Below are 19,552 nucleotides of genomic sequence, written 5' to 3'. Positions count from 1 at the left end.
TACTTCATGTAACACGAGGTTTCTGCACTCAACAACATCGTAAAAACATGAATTTTATATGCTCGACAATGTTGTAAAAACATGAATTTTCTGTGCTCAACAATGTCTTAGAAGTGGCAAGAAACTTACCTTGTCAGTGGATGTCGGAAATACGTCTAGTGATCCCCCTGAATAAGTGCGAGTGACGAGGTGAAATACTTTCCTCGGACCGCTGATATGGAAACCAGTTGTCACCACATTGAAGATTTCACAAAGGATATCAAGCTGCTAAACATGAGATTCATGAGTTTGTGCAGTGAAGACTATATGAACACACGACATGGGCACTCTGACTTTGTGTTAAACACCTGAAAACTAGCCCGGTAATGGCTATCAAGCTGCGTGCGCATGCTTCGGAAGCTCAACACTGGGCAGATACTGACTGACAATAATAGGACTATGCGATTACAGCTAGCATGCCGTTAAGGAAGGAGAACTTATGTATGTATGTGTTAAAAGAGCTGACATGCCTAAATAAATTGATAAGCAAAGAAGATAACTCCAATGGCTGAAAAATAAAGGCTATGCCTATACCGGCCAGGGTTGTCAACCCATAAAAAGAGAAATAAGTCCACTGCGCACCTCCGTATGACGTCAGTGCACAGTAGGGGGCAACTGTGAATAACCATATTATTAGTACTATTTTTTTCTTGTTCTTTTCTTTTTATTTTGTACCAGCGATACTATAGCTCACAAACAAAACAAGGAAAAAGATGCTCTTCATTTTTTAAAAATTTCTCTAGTTTCATCTGTCTGGGTCTATATGTGGTAGTGGGTGGACATATTGCGAGTTCCGCCGATTTATTATTGTTAAAACGTGTATTCCAACTGTATAGTAAAAGTGTTATCAGGAAAGCAAAGTTTATTCACACAGTCATTTTCTGCTTACTATCCCGTGACATGCCAAGAATCTTGCATCAAGAGGACTGAAGCTAACAAGAAGAAATCGTTTGAGCAGACGATGGGCGATCCGAAACCAGTATTGTCATACCAATCTCCATGCACAGTAGCAGTAACAGAAAAGGATGCACATAAATTTATGAATGTTACATACTGAATATATGTATTCAATATTGAAGGTCTGTTTATATCAGCGGCAGTTAAAGTTCACCCATAATATGAGTACTTTCCAGTCCTACTTTCAAAATTTTCCTTTTAATTATTTAAGCAGCAAATTTTTATTAAGATTTCCAATCTATAAATCACTTCTCTAGTCCATGTAGCCACCATCCACCTCTCTTAAACTTTATATTCCCTCTCAGTATCCTGTTTCTTTTCTTCATGGACTTTGTCTCCTAGCCAATTTGCCTGTGCTGGAAATAGAACCATACTTATCTATTTCCAATAAGGTACCTAATTACCAAACCATTTCTTCTCAGACGTGTATACATTTTTCCAGCTCATAATATGTTAAAATATCCCATACAATAACTGCCCGATACATTAATTTGGATAGTATGTCAAGCAACACAGGTTGTTTGGATACACTGCTACTCACAGTAAAATGACGTATTAAATTGCACACGGGCGCAGTGAGAAGACTGCAATATGTTAACTTTCATGGCCAGAAATGTTGAGATTAATAAAATGTTCTGGCCTATTATGCCATCATCAAATGGATTTCACATTTAAAAGCTTCATGGAGTGTCCAGTCACCAACATTGCTCACTACTGACTGCATAAAATTTTGTTTAGACATGTTCCCTGCAATGGTGTGATATAATATGTTTTGAATACCCGAGCACAGTTGGCCATTGTTGACTGAAATCGTCTGGTGCTGTCACCCTGTGGTGGAAGACTGGTTCACATCGTCTTCAGTACTGAGATCCAAATGGCATTCAATTACAAGCCCTCCTCCTTTCCATTGAAATTGCTGGGATGTTTTACAATCTCCCTGGTGTCTCTGTATAGCCTTTCATGGTATCTGCTTGTGGTTGTTGCCAGTAAATGAGTCCTGTCAAAATGAATGTGATGGCTTCCTGGCTGCAAATCATGTCCTGCAACAGATGATCTGTCAATCCCCCCCCTTCTACAATTGACTTTCTGCTCCTCTAGTAGTTTTTTGGCCATACTTTTTGTAGCACCTACGAAAACAATTTGTAAGCATCCTTGGCTAATTGCAGGTAGTTGTGCATCTTCTGGGTGGGTTTGTAAATTACCACATCATTCCACTTTTTCAAGATTTTTCCTGTGGAGTCAGTAATGTCATTAATGAAGGACAGGAAAACTTTTGATTTCACAGTGTATCACTACATTTTTTGCACAGCAGTGTAGGTGATGGTCTGTGAGTGTGGGTTTTCTGCAAACTGTGTGGCCTAAGCAATCACCTTCTTTCTTGAAAAGTAGCACATCAAGAATATTTAATCTTCCAGTTGCCTCCTCCTCCTCCACCAAGGTAAACTGAATCTTTGGATTAATCCCACTGAGAAGCTTGTGAAATTGACCTAGTTCCTCTCTGCCAAGCCTCCACAAAACAAATACAAATACACTCCTGGAAATGGAAAAAAGAACACATTGACACTGGTGTGTCAGACCCACCATACTTGCTCCGGACACTGCGAGAGGGCTGCACAAGCAATGATCACACGCACGGCACAGCGGACACACCAGGAACCGCGGTGTTGGCCGTCGAATGGCGCTAGCTGCGCAGCATTTGTGCACCGCCGCCGTCAGTGTCAGCCAGTTTGCCGTGGCATACAGAGCTCCATCGCAGTCTTTAACACTGGTAGCATGCCGCGACAGCGTGGACGTGAACCGTATGTGCAGCTGACGGACTTTGAGCGAGGGCGTATAGTGGGCATGCGGGAGGCCAGGTGGATGTACCGCCGAATTGCTCAACATGTGGGGCGTGAGGTCTCCACAGTACATTGATGTTGTCACCAGTGGTCGGTGGAAGGTGCACGTGCCCGTCGACCTGGGACCGGACCGCAGCGACGCACGGATGCACGCCAAGACCGTAGGATCCTACGCAGTGCCATAGGGGACCGCACCGCCACTTCCCAGCAAATTAGGGACACTGTTGGTCCTGGGGTATCGGCAAGGACCATTCGCAACCGTCTCCATGAAGCTGGGCTACGGTCCCGCACACCGTTAGGCCGTCTTCCGCTCACGCCCCAACATTGTGCAACCCGCCTCCAGTGGTGTCGCGACAGGTGTGAATGGAGGGACGAATGGAGACGTGTCGTCTTCAGCGATGAGAGTCGCTTCCGCCTTGGTGCCAATGATGGTCGTATGCGTGTTTGGCGCCGAGCAGGTGAGCGCCACAATCAGGACTGCATACGACTGAGGCACACAGGGCCAACACCCGGCATCATGGTGTGGGGAGCGATCTCCTACACTGGCCGTACACCTCTGGTGATCGTCGAGGGGACACTGAATAGTGCACGGTACATCCAAACCGTCATCGAACCCATCGTTCTACCATTCCTAGACCGGCAAGGGAACTTGCTGTTCCAACAGGACAATGCACGTCCGCATGTATCCCGTGCCACCCAACGTGCTCTAGAAGGTGTAAGTCAACTACCCTGGCCAGCAAGATCTCCGGATCTGTCCCCCATTGAGCATGTTTGAGACTGGATGAAGCGTCGTCTCACGCGGTCTGCACGTCCAGCACGAACGCTGGTCCAACTGAGGCGCCAGGTGGAAATGGCTTGGCAAGGCGTTCCACAGGACTACATCCAGCATCTCTACGAATGTCTCCATGGGAGAATAGCAGCCTGCACTGCTGCAAAAGGTGGATATACACTACTAGTGCCGACATTGTGCATGCTCTGTTGCCTGTGTCTATGTGCCTGTGGTTCTGTCAGTGTGATCATGTGATGTATCTGACCCCAGGAATGTGTCAATCAAGTTTCCTCTTCCTGGGACAATGAATTCACGGTGTTCTTATTTCAATTTCCAGGAGTGTATATCATTCATATAGTGGAACAAAGAGTCACCTTTTTTTTTTGGCAGTTTCTAATGCCTGTAATTGAATTTGAATCCGATCACTCCACATACACCCATAACAATGTTGTCAAGAACTCGGCAGTCAAATAGATGGCCACACTAGGGCAGTCATTACAGACCTTAGAATAACATGTTCTTTATGCATTTTTGGTCTAATCTATAAAGTCTTGGTGGTCGCACAATGGAATTGAACACTTTTATGAACACACTGTTCGATGGAGGACTTTTTTTATCAACTTCATAACAGTTCTAAGAACTTTGTCAGTAAGGTCTTTATTCAGTTTCCTACATGTCTGCAGTTCTACACAGTTCTTAATCTTAATATGATAGTATTTCAAATTCAAAACAACTGTCACATTTGCCTTGTCAGTGGTCATCCTCACTCAGGCATTGTATGGCATTCCTCTCACCCACAGTTATATAACGTTTTGAAGGCTTCGCACGAGACAGTATTCTTACAGTTTCTAAACAGATTTCTTCAGCTATAGCGGTGTCCACACAATGAGTACCTACTTCTACACTAGTTATTTCCTCCAATGACATTTGGATTCCAGTGCTGAAGAATATGTGTACAAATCCTCCAACAGCAGATGACAGCAATCAACAATGGCCAACTGCGTTCAGATATTCAAAAGATGAGAGATCACAACACTACATGGGAGCATGCCTAAACAGAATTTTTATGCAGTCATCAGTGAGCCAGCATTTCAATCAGATGCTCAAAGAAGCTATGAGCCTGCCTTGAAAATGCCCTCCACAAGCGATCATGAAATTTGGGTTTAAACGTGAAATCCATTTGATGACTGCTTCATAGTGTGGACCATTTTATCAATGGTGAGTGTAAAGACTGCTGGACATTGAACTTTCAGTCAAAGCCTTCTTCAGAAGGGAAAAAAACACCCCACACACATTCACACAAGCAAGCACACCTCACGCACACACAAGTGACCACCATCTCTGGCCAAAATGCAGTTCAAATGTGTTGAGTAGAAGAAGCAATCTGGAGTGGGGCAGGGAAGGAGGGAGGGACAGCAAGATATGGGAAAGGATTAGTGCAGCTTGACAGAGTGTGCAGTGGCTAGGTGGCAGGACAATGGTGGCAGACACAGCATCAGCAGGCTGTGGTGGAGGTGGAGGGAGGGGGAAATGGGGAGCAGAGAAGAGGAAAAGATTGGTGGATGCATTGGCAGAGAGTGGCACACAATTAGAGTGCACCAATAAATCCCGATGACAACACATTCGCCACTTCTGAAATTTTCCTGGCCTCAACCTACAGTAACCTAGTTCCCCACACCTTCCACTCAACAGCTTTTGCCCCCTCTGACTTATTAACTCCTCCCAATTCACTTCCCCTCGCCCTCATTGTATGCCTTTCTCTGCAAATGCACCAACTGACCTTTTCACCTTCACTGCTCCTTCCCCCCCCCTCCCCCCCCCCCCTCCCCCACAGCTTCCTAACGCTGCACCTGCAGCTTTGTCTGGTCACCTAGGCCTGCACACTCCACAGGGCTGTGCTGATGCCCCATCCTTCTGCCCCTTCCTCTTCCTGGCCCCACTCTGATTTGTTGCACACAATTGTGCACTATTCCATGCGGCACAGTGTGTCTCTGAGACAGGGGCACAACTGCATGGAGTAACTGACAAACTAGCAGTTGCCACAAAGTGTGATTGAACTGCCAGTGTTGCCCCACATTACAAAAATGCTGCATCCATCCTCTTCCAATTAAATGTGCAGACAAAAACAAATCTCCACACAATATGCATATATAAACTCACTAAACCAACTAATGAAAATTCACTGCATGTTTGGCAAATCACAAAACATCACTTCGCTGAATTAGTACGCTACAGTAGATGACGATGAGGTACCTGGGGATTACATTGCGACAAAGAACAAAACTAGTGCACCAACTTCATGAGGCATCTGATGATAAACCACATTCATATCAGCATCACATAATCTGAGCAAACATTGTGATTGTTTGCTGTAGATAGTATTAACTTTTTTGGGCAAATCTCAAAATAGTTCACGTCAAAAACATTAAAAATGCAAATTTCTCAGCGAGTCTTATCAAGGAAAGAGGGTCACATTATAGTGGAATAAATATGGTAAATGCTTTGTTTGAAGAATAAGAAAAATACAGCAACTGAGTAGTATACAAGAAGGATCATTGAATTTTTTCAATGTAGCTGTTTTTCTTGTATGGAATAACAATGAAATAGGATAGATTGTCACTCAAGCCTCTTCTATGTTGGGAGTAGCACACAGACATTTAAAAGTTGACTACATTAGCAGACAAAGTACTTCCTCAGATGTAGGAAAACACACAGACACATTCATACATTAACAACTCACAAACACATGGTCACTGTTGTTCTAGCTTACATATAAAAAGTAATTGGATAGACAAAAAAAATCTACTCACCAAGCGGCAGCAGAATACAGATATGACGGTATTTAAATCTGCAAGCTGTTAGATCCAATGGTTCCTTCTTCTGTGACAAGGGTTGAAGGGAAAGAAAGAGGGGTGAAAGAAAAGTACTGGCGAGGTTTAGGAACTAGGGAGAGTTCGGGGAAGTCAACAGAACCCCAGGTCAGGGGAGATCTACCATGGTTCTGAGTGACGTTTCCAAACTCTCCCCATTTCCTAAGCCTCACTAGTCCTTTTCCTTCACCTCTCTTCCTTTTCCTTCAGCCTATTTGCCAGAAGGAGCAACTAGCTCAGAAAGCTTGCAGATTTAAATACGTTTTTTTGTTGAGCATATCACACTATCTGTCTTCCTCTACTATTTTTACCATTTACCATTTTGGTTTCTTTAAATAGTTCAAATGGCTCTGAGCACAATGGGATTTAACATCTATGGTCATCAGTCCCCTAGAACTTAGAACTACTTAAACCTAACTAACCTAAGGACAGCACACAACACCCAGTCATCACGAGGCAGAGAAAATCCCTGACCCCTGCGGGAATCGAACCCAGGAACCCGGGCGCGGGAAGCGAGAACGCTACCGTACGACCACGAGCTGCGGACACGCCTTCTTTATCTGCCTCTAATACAATTGCAACAATCTCTGATGTCTTCAAGTGTATCCTATCAGTTATGTGCCAGGCCATACAATTTTCAACATCATTCTTTAACATCACATCTCAAATGCTTTGCTATTCTTCTTTCGTAATTTTACCACTGTCCACGAGTTGCAAGACACCATAAGTGAAATAAGCTTCCCATGTTTCAACCAAGTGCATTTTCCTGATTCTCTGAGAAAATCATATTTTAATGCAGGATGATGGTAATGGTCAAAATTAATAAATATATGCTCTAGAATGCTACAACGGATGGGCCATATCAATTTGTGTCTGTAATTTTAAGCATCCATTATTTTTCCTGCCTTATGGGATTATTGCTGCATGAGTGATTCTTAATATAAATGAGCTGGGAAATACGCTTAATTCCTGTAGTGTATTCACTGCAAAAGCTGACAAGAATATGATCAGGGCTTGCTGCCTTATTCGATCTGAGTAGTCTTAATTGTTTTCACTACTGAGAGGACACATTTCAAACACCTCTTGTTTCGGAGTGTGTGAGATGGTCAAAAGTAAGTATGGCAGTACATGTATATATTATAAGAATACATTTTCAAATTCATAATTAAATACCCATGCTTTCTGCTTGTTGTCCTCGGATTTACAAGCGGACTGATCTATCAGAACCTAAATGGAAACTTTGGTTCTGTTTACTGAGATTGAGTATAACCACAATTTCCTAAGAATTTCTGATACATCTTTTCCCAGGCTCTGACTATGCAAATAATTGTAGGCTTCACACATAGTCTCTCTTTGGCTGCAAGATTTGCTGTTAAGTTTTCTCTGTCACTTTCCATGCATTACTTACTTTATCACCCCTTCAATTTTCAGTGCCCTTCTGGAGCATCATGCCTGAAATACCTGCAGTCTCTCCTTTTCCACTTTTCAAAACGGCAGCAACGGAAGTAGTTTACGGGCATTTTTTGCAATTCTTCAATGCGTGCCCCGGATTTCACCATGAAAGAAGACTGTCAGGAACATGGATCAAGTCAAGGTATAAAATGGATCAGTAAAGCTTCAGAAATGCAGTTCACTATAGCATCAGAAACAGAAACTCCACTGGAAATTAAAAAAAAAAGATGCTCAACTATTACGTGTAAGTGAGAAAAACAATGCATCCCTCACCATTCCCAGAACTACTGACCACTGACTAAATGCTTATTTCCTTTTTAACAATACTTAATTTCAATCTAGTAAACTTGTGAAATATTTTTAGATTTTGAAATAATTACTAGCCCATTAATACCAAGCAATTCTACCATCTTTTTGTTAAACAGTTGTTAATAATGGTACAGACAAATTTACATCTTATTGAAATATTTATCAAACCTGATCTTTTCAGGTAACATGGAATTTCAACAGCATGTCCACATGCAGGAGTTATAGGACTCGGAATGAGTTCTTCACACCGTGAAGTGCAAGGATGGCAGCACAAGCTTCTACAACGATGCCCACATTCAAGAAGCCTTTTACACGTCTTCCTACACATATGGCGTGTGGGCTGTTCAGAACAAGGTATGTATATTTTGTGCCCACAGTCTGGAATAACTTTCTGCACCTGTTAGCAGAGACAAGGCTTATAGTCACCACATCAAATGATAGTTACAGTTCTTAAGACACTGGATAAATTAAAAATTATCCAATTAAATACACAATAAAGTTAACCAGTTTGTTATATAAATTATCTACTGCAAGATATTGGCAACTGAGTACAGTGATTGCATGATTATGCAATTCAACACTTAACATGATTGTACATGATGATAATAAATACAAGTTTTGGAATAAGTAATCAATACACACAAACAATGGAGTCATTTACAAAAGGAGGTCTATGTACAAGATGCCACTAGGAACAGTGCAAGTTATCTCAAGTCCATTTTCCCAAGTACAGTCCAGTTCAAGCCATATCAGCGTTCTGTATAAACAAATAGAGTCCACCAAGATAACCCCCTAAGCACTACGCTGCTTGGAAAAATGCATGATGAACATAGTGCTGCCTTGTAAATTATTTATTCACAGCCATTTTCAGTCATAGACCATCTTCAGATTGCTTTACATATTAATGAAACAAAAAGGAAGCCATGAACATCGAAACAATGTCCAGTATCCAAAGAAAAACTCAATCAAAAACTTCTGGTTCTTACTATTATCATTATTTTACGGTGTCCACATCACAGGACATTCATGCCTTTATATATGGATGAATGACATTGCAGAGTCAAAACAATAAAAAAATTTAACGTAGGTGTTCAGTACCAACACATTGGCTCAATCAACAAGTGAAATTCTAGCACTCAAGCACACAAGTGCGATCCAAGTCACAATGCAAGCCAAAATTCATACATCTAAAGACAATATAAGTCCAAAGGAAGCTACCACATAATGTTACAAGGGAAGAAGTATAAAACAGTGAAAAATAAGCTATTATAAACACAAGGAATTTTTATACATGCAAATTAATGCGCACGTGTGCTCACACACACACACACACACACACACACACACACACACACACACACACACACACACACACACACCTCACACTTTACGCACACACCAATTGATGTTAATGATCCAAATGCAGCGTAGCAAGACAAGCACTCCTGGAAGATAGGATACTGTGGAAACACTCTGGGGGATGTTTCCGGAGCAGCTCAGTCGGCAGAGTACTTGCCCATGAAAGACAAATTTTACAAGTTCGAGTCTTGGTCCTGCTCACACTTTTAATCTGTCAGAAAGTTTCATATAAGTTCACTCTCCCCAGTAGAGTGAAAATTTCATTCTTGAAATATCCTCCAGGCTGTAACTAAGCCACGTCTTCACAATATCCTTTCCTTCATAAGCTCTAGTCTTGCAAATTTTGCAGTTAAACTTCTATGAAGCTTGGAAGAGAGGGGATGAGGTGCTGGCATAAATAAGGCTGTGAGAATGGGTCTTGAGTTGTGCCTGAGTACCTCAGTTGGTGGAGCACTAGCCCATGAAAGGCAAAGGTCACTAGTTCGAGTCTTGATCCAACACACAGTTTTAATATGCCAGGAGTTTCACATCAGCGCACACTCTGCTGCAGAGTGAAGATTTCATTCTGAAAATATCCCCTAGGTTTTGGCTAAGCCATGTCTCCACAATATCCTTTCTTTCAGAGGTGCTAGTTTTGCAAGTTTCACATGAGAACTTCAGCGAAGTTTGGAAAGCAGGAGACATGGTACTGGCAGAAGTAAAGCTGTGAGGACAGGTCGTGAGTCATGGCTGGGTACTCAGTTGGTAGACCACATGCCTGGAAAAGGCAAAGGTTGCAAGTTTGAGTCTCGGCCAGGAAGTTTCATATCAGTGCACACTCCACTGCAGAGTGAATATTTCATTCTGAAGGGAGCTCGGTTTATTACCCTTTAACTACGATGGCTTAAATGACCACTGTTTTTCTTAGAATTGATTATAATATGTGTGTGTAACAACAACAATTTTTACTATTATGGCTATTACTCAGTGCTCAAGTTCAACCACACCCAGCCTATTCCTGTGGTAGGTTGATGATCAATTTGATGGATATATGACTTCATATTTATATTTACTTGTTTGGTGGTTCTGTTATCTAGCTGTTGATTAGCTATAGTATATGTTTTTATGTTACACTTGACTAAGATACATTGTATGTAGTCTAGGCACAAATGAGGACTAATATAAAGACTTTATTCATTTACTTTTCATAGCTTATTTTTCACTGATTTACACTTCTTAAATAACGAAATTATGTTGTAGCTTACTTTGTTCATGTATTGTCTTTGGCTGTACGATCTTTGGCTTAGCCTTGTGACCTCTTGGGTCACATTCGTAAGCTGGACTGCCAGTATTTCACTTGTTGTTGATTGAGTAAACTACAGCACTGAATATCTATGTTAAATATTTCTTATGTTTTTGACTCATGAATGTTGTTCATTCATATCTAAAGGCATGAATATCCTGTGATGTTGTCACTGTAAAAAAAGGTTTTTGTATTTGATGTTTTCGACTGAGTGCTTCTTTGAAAACTGGATTTTGTTTCGATGTTCACAGTTTTCTTTTCGTTTCATTCATATGTACAACACCGTGACAATGTTCTATGACCAAAACCGGTTGTGAATAAATAATTTACAAGACAGCACTGTGTTCATCACACATTTTTCCAAGTATAATCCAATGCCATTAATACTGCTTGAGGAAAGAAAGGAAAAAAAAATGAAGAAAAAGAAGCAGAAAAGAAGAAGGAAAGTAAGAAAAAATGAAGAAAAAGAAGCAGAAAAGAAGAAATTCGTTGTATTGCTCTCAACACACAGAGAAGACAGGATCCGACATGCCATGCACCAGTTCATGTGGCGGAGTCTGGTGTGATCCCATAAGAGAGAATGCCTGAGGACAGCACTATCTGATTAGGCGCCACAGTGGTCAATAGAAATGTTGCACTAACTACTTGCTTTCCATGGTAATGTCAGGTGGCCCCACTAGAGTAGCAATCATATTTTCCTGGTTTGCTTCATGGAACAGCACTCATCCAATATTACTGTGATATTACAATGTAATATAACATTCCTTCCATAAACTATAATTCCTAACACTATTTCATTTGGATATTAACACCATCTGGACCAGACTTGCACATTTAAAAATTACATGCAGCACCAGCTTCTCATATATTCACTAACCAGTCATCATTTCAATCTATTTTGGAAATAATTAATATCGTCCAGAAATATAAAAGTACTATTGTGTCAAACATTCCTTATAGCAATTGTTATCTTAAATGTCTTTGTGACTAGATGTATCTGACAAGTTTCGTCAAACGTTATTATTTCACTAATTTGTTTACTGTATTTCAACAGATCCTATCAAGTACGAGAACCTTCAGAGAAGTAAAAAAATGTCAAGTAAATGCAATGAAATCAAAGAAACTTTATAGTTTACTAACAACAAACTAACACAGTACTGCTTAATGCTATTCATGCTTATGACAGCTAAATTTAATCCAATTAATAAAAGGAAAAGCTGCTACTTTGAAAAAAATTGCTGCCTTCCCAGTTAAGCTAAATGGCTGCTGTTTATCACCTGTGGGTAGTTAAATACCCACTTGATTACACTGGTATTTTTCAAAGAAAAGGGAGTCAAATATTTAATTTTTATAGGAAATCGGAATTCAACGGCAGGAAAAGGCAAATGTGGAAAATAATAGAGCCCTGGCTGGGTCAAGTGTGAAGTGGAAGGCATTTGATAGGATTTTGCACAGACCAACTTTTAATCATTGGTAGCAAGTGACTTACGATGTTATGATAACATAACACACTTAATTTCAGATTCATGAAAGAAGGCTGCTTTGTGGAAGAGATCTGAGGACATTTTAAAGTATCACATAGGTTAAACAAAGACACCAGATAGTTTAAACAAAGGCATCAGATAGTTCAAACAATGGCAAGAAAGAGATTGAAAGATCAGATTTAAATTGCAAACTGAAACTGGAGACTAAAACTGAAGGACTTGTAAACAGTTAGAAAATTACAGAGTTGGGTACTGGATAAATTAAAGAGCCAGATTCATTGTGAATTTCAAAATTAGCATCACGCAATGGTTGATTGAAGCAGGGTTAACGAAAACAACAGAAGATGAATACATAGTTTTGAGAGATGAAATAGTGAAGGCAGAAGAGGAACAAATAAGCAAAATAACAAAGTCTGTATGAAGGTACAAAATCAGGCTGAATTAAATTAAAAAATTCCCCGTTAATATTTAGAGGCATGAAATTTTTTTACTTTTGTCATTTACATGTGAGCAATATACCTACAACTCATTTTATTACAATGTTTATGATAATTAAATAACACAGAAATATTTTATTTGTAGACAAAAGGTATGCTGTATTGGAGAAGAAATAAAAACTTTGAGGTTTGCTGATGACATTGTTAATTCTGGCAGATACAGCCAACGACCTGGAAGAGCAGTTGAATGGAATGGACAGTGTCTTGAAAGGAGGATATAACATGAACAGTTTACAGAGATATTGATTTTAATTCATGGCAGAACAAAATATAAAAATGTGACATATGAAGTGGGCAAGAGGAAATACAAGCACCACACATTGGATGGTCCTCTCGCTGGAGCACGAAGCCATGCGTCTTAGGGCTGTGGCCTACACGAAGAAGAGTTAGAAGAACCTCAGCCCGTCTATGTGGCTGGATGTAAGTACACCACAGCCACGTTGTGGACTTTACTAGACAGAGCTTATAGTCTATCACTTCCAGCCACTCATCCCCACCGATGGAAGACTCTGGAGCCCAACAGTGAGGTTGTAGCACGCAAGGGGATGGCACACTGAAATACCTGAGGATCACAACACACCTCCTTGGCTGCTAGATCCTCCCTTTTGTTCCCCACAATTCCCATGTGCCCTGGTAACCAGCAGAAAGACACCACCTTCCCCAGTCATAGTTCGTAAAGGGCAGCCTAGATAGTCTGGACTACATTATCTGCTGGGTACTAACATTTCAGAGAGTGAAGGGCACTCAGAGTGTCAGAACAGACAAGAAATTTAGTACTGGAAGAACATCCCCTCTGCTCAAGTCCATGGGATCGCATATAATACAGCATAAAAGACAGCAAAGTCTTGAGGCAGTCGGATGTAGAGAACATGATCAGGAAAAATAACAGAGCAAGCAACACAGTTCCCCCGTTTTGACCCATCCGTAAAAACAGTTATGTAGCTCTGGTGTTCAGATAAAATGTCAGAAAATATTGCATTAAAAATGGAAGCAAGAGTGAAATATCTCCTATACTGCATGAAGTTTAAAATTACTCTGGGCTTCTTCAGTAACCAGGGTGACAGATGGTTAAAATTCTGGATTTCGGGTCAAACTAGCTCCACACCGAATTATTCCAGCATGTGCTGCACACATATCCCAAACAGCATTGTGACTCGTAGACAATTGGAGAAAAGATGTTCCTGAGCAATAGTATGATGTGCAGGTGAAGTTGGAGCTGTGAGGAACTTATTGCCTGATGCACCAGGAGGAGCTGCCACCAGATGGTAAGTGGCAGTTCCCGAGCCTCAGCACAGAGGCTTGGTATGGGACTGGTCACATAAGCCAATTCCGAAATATGGTAAGTGCGAAAGGCAATAATGTCTCTGTCAACAAAACTTTCAAGTCCAGCAACACTTGGTACTCCAGTACCTCCTCGAACAATGGCAACAGTAAACCATCCGTTACCATGACCAAACGTATCGTTTATATCTAAACTAAAATTAAGTCTACAACCGACGAAAACAGCAGGACCATCCAGCAGAGCTTGTGCAGCGACAGACTTAACTGGAATACGATTCTTCTTGTCTCCAGCTGTTGTAGCAAATTCGATGTTCTCGATTGTCTTGTAGACTGTTTGTTTAGAACGACGACGATATCTTCTGTAAGGCATCTTGGCAGTGTTCAATGCAGTTGCCTGTGCAGCAGCAGCAGCGCGACATAGCCGCTACGCGGCACTCGCTCGCTTATATACATCTCCGAACACGCGTGACCATCCAGCAGAGCTTGTGCAGCGACAGACTTAACTGGACTACGATTCTTCTTGTCTCCAGCTGTTGTAGCAAATTCGATGTTCTCGATGGTCTTGTAGACTGTTTGTTTAGAGCGAGGACGATATCTTCTGTAAGGCTAAGTCCGAATCAAGGTCACGCGTGTTCGGACATGTATATAAGCGAGCGAGTGCCGCGTAGCGGCTATGTCGCGCTGCTGCTGCTGCACAGGCAACTGCATTGAACGCTGCCAAGATGCCTTACAGAAGATATCGTCGTCGCTCTAAACAAACAGTCTACAAGACCATCGAGAACATCGAATTGGCTACAACAGCTGGAGACAAGAAGAATCGTATTCCCTGTCGCTGCACAAGCTTTGCTGGATGGTCCTGCTGTTTTCGTCGGTTGTAGACTTAATTTTAGTTTAGATATAAACGATACGTTTGGTCATGGTAACGGATGGTTTACTGTTGCCATTGTTCGAGGAGGTACTGGAGTACCAAGTGTTGCTGGACTTGAAAGTTTTGTTGACAGAGACATTATTGCCTTTCGCACTTACCATATTTCGGAATTGGCTAATAAGGATTTTGGTAAATCTGCATATGTTTCTCCTCTTCAGTAACCAGGGCGACAGATGGTTAAAATTCTGGATTTCGGGTCAAACTAGCTCCACACCGAATTATTCCAGCATGTGCTGCACACATATCCCAAACAGCACTGTGACTCGTAGACAATTGGAGAAAAGATGTTCCTGAGCAATAGTATGATGTGCAGGTGAAGTTGGAGCTGTGAGGAACTTATTGCCTGATGCACCAGGAGGAGCTGTCACCAGATGGTAAGTGGCAGTTCCCGAGCCTCAGCACAGAGGCTTGGTATGGGACTGGTCACATAAGCCCCCATGGCTAGCCAAGTCCCCTCATGGTGGACAACATCAATTATCTTCAAATAAGAAGGCCTCACCAATGCATACACTATGCACCTGTAGTCCAGCTGTGAACGCACCAAAATTCTATAAAAATGGAGAAGACGCACCCTGCCTGCTCTCCAAGACCTGTGGCTAAGGCACCTTATGATGCTTAGTGCTTTGAGAGATATGGATTTGAGGTTGGTCAGATGTGGCAACCACGACAATTTGGAATCAACAGTGAGTCCCAGAAACCTCGTTGAGTCTCTAACAAGTAGCATGGTGCCCCTCACATGCAACTCAAGTAAATTAAAAATACAATGAGAATGATTAAAAGGAACACTCCCACTTATCTGCAGTAAACTAATAGCCCATCTTTGCACATTTTAAGCTGTATCTGACACCTTACTGTTGCAACACTGGTGGAGGAGCAGAAAACAGCACAATCGTCCACAAATAATGAGCACTGTACCGGACTACTTATCATAGATGTGATATTGTTTATGGCTATGGCAAAGAGAGTAACACTTACAACACTGTCTTGAGGGACCACCATTCTTTTGCTCATAATGATCAGATAGCGTGTCACCAACTTGAGTCCTAAAAATCAGATGAGACCGGAAAGACCATAACAAGATGGTGCTCACTGGATGCAGCTCACTGGAGGCAGGCAGTCAGTCCCAGCATCATGGGCTGCTTTTTCACACTTCCCACAGGTCACTTCATCTTCACAACTCCTGGTTGTATGGCCAAAATGCTGGCATTTATAGCATCCCATTGTTGTTGTTGTTGTTGTCTTCAGTCCTGAGACTGGTTTGATGCAGCTCTCCATGCTACTCTATCCTGTGCAAGCTGCTTCATCTCCCAGTACCTACTGCAACCTACATCCTTCTGAATCTGCTTTGTGTACTCATCTCTCGGTCTCCCTCTACGATTTTTACCCTCCACGCTGCCCTCCAATGCTAAATTTGTGATCCCTTGATGCCTCAAAACATGTCCTACGAACCGATCCCTTCTTCTAGTCAAGTTGTGCCACAAACTTCTCTTCTCCCCAATCCTATTCAATACCTCCTCATTAGTTACGTGATCTATCCACCTTATCTTCAGTATTCTTCTGTAGCACCACATTTCGAAAGCTTCTATTCTCTTCTTGTCCAAACTAGTTATCGTCCATGTTTCACTTCCATACATGGCTACACTCCAAACAAATACTTTCAGAAACGACTTCCTGATACATAAATCTATATTCGATGTTAACAAATTTCTCTTCTTCAGAAACGCTTTCCTTGCCATTGCCAGTCTACATTTTATATCCTCTCTACTTCGACCATCATCAGTTATTTTACTTCCTAAATAGCAAAACTCCTTTACTACTTTAAGTGTCTCATTTCCTAATCTAATTCCCTCAGCATCACCCGATTTAATTTGACTACATTCCATTATCCTCGTTTTGCTTTTGTTAATGTTCATCTTATATCCTCCTTTCAAGACACTGTCCATTCCGTTCAACTGCTCTTCCAAGTCCTTTGCTGTCTCTGACAGAATTACAATGTCATCGGCGAACCTCAAAGTTTTTACTTCGTCTCCATGAATTTTAATACCTACTCCAAATTTTTCTTTTGTTTCCTTTACTGCTTGCTCAATATACAGATTGAACAACATCGGGGAGAGGCTACAACCCTGTCTCACTCCTTTCCCAACCACTGCTTATCTTTCATGCCCCTCGACTCTTATTACTGCCATCTGGTTTCTGTACAAATTATAAATAGCCTTTCGCTCCCTGTATTTTACCCCTGCCACCTTTAGAATTTGAAAAAGAGTTTTCCAGTCAACATTGTCAAAAGCTTTCTCTAAGTCTACAAATGCTAGAAACGTAGGTTTGCCTTTTCTTAATCTTTCTTCTAAGATAAGTCGTAACGTCAGTATTGCCTCACGTGTTCCAACATTTCGACGGAATCCAAACTGATCCTCCCCGAGGTCTGCATCTACCAGTTTTTCCATTCGTCTGTAAAGAATTCGCGTTAGTATTTTGCAGCCGTGGCTTATTAAACTGATAGTTCGGTAATTTTCACATCTGTCAACACCTGCTTTCTTTGGGATTGGAATTATTATATTCTTCTTGAAGTCTGAGGGTATTTCGCCTGTCTCATACATCTTGCTCACCAGCTGGTAGAGTTTTGTCATGACTGGCTCTCCCAAGGCCGTCAGTAGTTCTAATGGAATGTTGTCTACTCCGGGGGCCTTGTTTCGACTCAGGTCTTTCAGTGCTCTGTCAAACTCTTCACGCAGTATCGTATCTCCCATTTCGTCTTCATCTACATCCTCTTCTATTTCCATAATATTGTCCGCAAGTACATCGCCCTTGTATAAACCTTCTATATACTCCTTCCACCTTTCTGCCTTCCCTTCTTTGCTTAGAACTGGGCTGCCATCTGAGCTCTTGATATTCATACACGTGGTTCTCTTCTCTCCAAAGGTCTCTTTAATTTTCCTGTAGGCAGTATCTATCTTACCCCTAGTGAGATAAGCTTCTACATCCTTACATTTGTCCTCTAACCATCCCTGTTTAGCCATTTTGTACTTCCTGTCGATCTCATTTTTGAGACGTTTGTATTCCTTTTTGCCTGCTTCATTTACTGCATTTTTATATTTTCTCCTTTCATCAATTAAATTCAATATTTCTTCTGTTACCCAAGGATTTCTAGCAGCTCTCGTCTTTGTACCTACTTTATCCTCTGCTGCCTTCACTACTACATCCCTCAGAGCTACCCATTCTTCTTCTACTGTATTTCTTTCCCCTATTCCTGTCAATTGTTCCCTTATGCTCTCTCTGAAACTCTGTACAACCTCTGGTTCTTTCAGTTTATCCAGGTCCCATCTCCTTAATTTCCCACATTTTTGCAGTTTCTTCAGTTTTAATCTACAGGTCATAACCAATAGATTGTGGTCAGAGTCCACATCTGCCCCTGGAAATGTCTTACAACTTAAAACCTGGTTCCTAAATCTCTGTCTTACCATTATATAATCTATCTGATACCTTTTAGTATCTCCAGGGTTCTTCCACGTATACAACCTTCTTTCATGATTCTTAAACCAAGTGTTAGCTATGATTAAGTTATGCTCTGTGCAAAATTCTACTAGGCGGCTTCCTCTTTCATTTCTTAGCCCCAATCCATATTCACCTACTATGTTTCCTTCTCTCCCTTTTCCTACACTCGAATTCCAGTCACCCATTACTATTAAATTTTCGTCTCCCTTCACTATCTGAATAATTTCTTTTATTTCATCGTACATTTCTTCAATTTCTTCATCATCTGCAGAGCTAGTTGGCATATAAACTTGTACTACTGTAGTAGGTGTGGGCTTCGTATCTATCTTGGCCACAATAATGCGTTCACTATGCTGTTTGTAGTAGCTTACCCGCATTCCTATTTTCCTATTCATTATTAAACCTACTCCTGCATTACCCCTATTTGATTTTGTGTTTATAACCCTGTAGTCACCTGACCAGAAGTCTTGTTCCTCCTGCCACCGAACTTCACTAATTCCCACTATATCTAACTTTAACCTATCCATTTCCCTTTTTAAATTTTCTAACCTACCTGCCCGATTGAGGGATCTGACATTCCACGCTCCGATCCGTAGAACGCCAGTTATCTTTCTCCTGATAACGACATCCTCCTGAGTAGTCCCCGCCCGGAGATCCGAATGGGGGACTATTTTACCTCCGGAATATTTTACCCAAGAGGATGCCATCATCATTTAATCATACAGTAAAGCTGCATGTCCTCGGGAAAAATTACGGCTGTAGTTTCCCCTTGCTTTCAGCCGTTCGCAGTACCAGCACAGCAAGGCCGTTTTGGTTAATGTTGCAAGGCCAGATCAGTCAATCATCCAGACTGTTGCCCCTGCAACTACTGAAAAGGCTGCTGCCCCTCTTCAGGAACCACACGTTTGTCTGGCCTCTCAACAGATACCCCTCCGTTGTGGTTGCACCTACGGTACGGCCATCTGTATCGCTGAGGCACGCAAGCCTCCCCACCA

At 41.6% G+C, this 19,552-nt stretch overlaps 1 protein-coding gene across 2 annotated transcripts in view; it reads right to left on the bottom strand.

The window, feature by feature from the left end:
- Positions 1–19,552, bottom strand: part of LOC126336770 (NFX1-type zinc finger-containing protein 1-like) — a 448,808-nt gene that overhangs the window by 124,105 nt on the left and 305,151 nt on the right. For both annotated transcript variants that reach the window (XM_050000781.1, XM_050000782.1), the window contains one exon: positions 8,403–8,631. In XM_050000781.1, the coding sequence (XP_049856738.1) occupies positions 8,403–8,631 (229 nt within the window). The remainder of the gene's footprint in view (positions 1–8,402; positions 8,632–19,552) is intronic.

The sequence above is a fragment of the Schistocerca gregaria genome, chromosome 2 (assembly GCF_023897955.1).
Source record: "Schistocerca gregaria isolate iqSchGreg1 chromosome 2, iqSchGreg1.2, whole genome shotgun sequence".
Taxonomy (NCBI): Eukaryota; Metazoa; Arthropoda; class Insecta; order Orthoptera; family Acrididae; genus Schistocerca; species Schistocerca gregaria.
The sequence above is the reverse complement of the archived record's forward strand: the minus strand, read 5'-3'. Positions and strand labels throughout refer to the sequence as shown.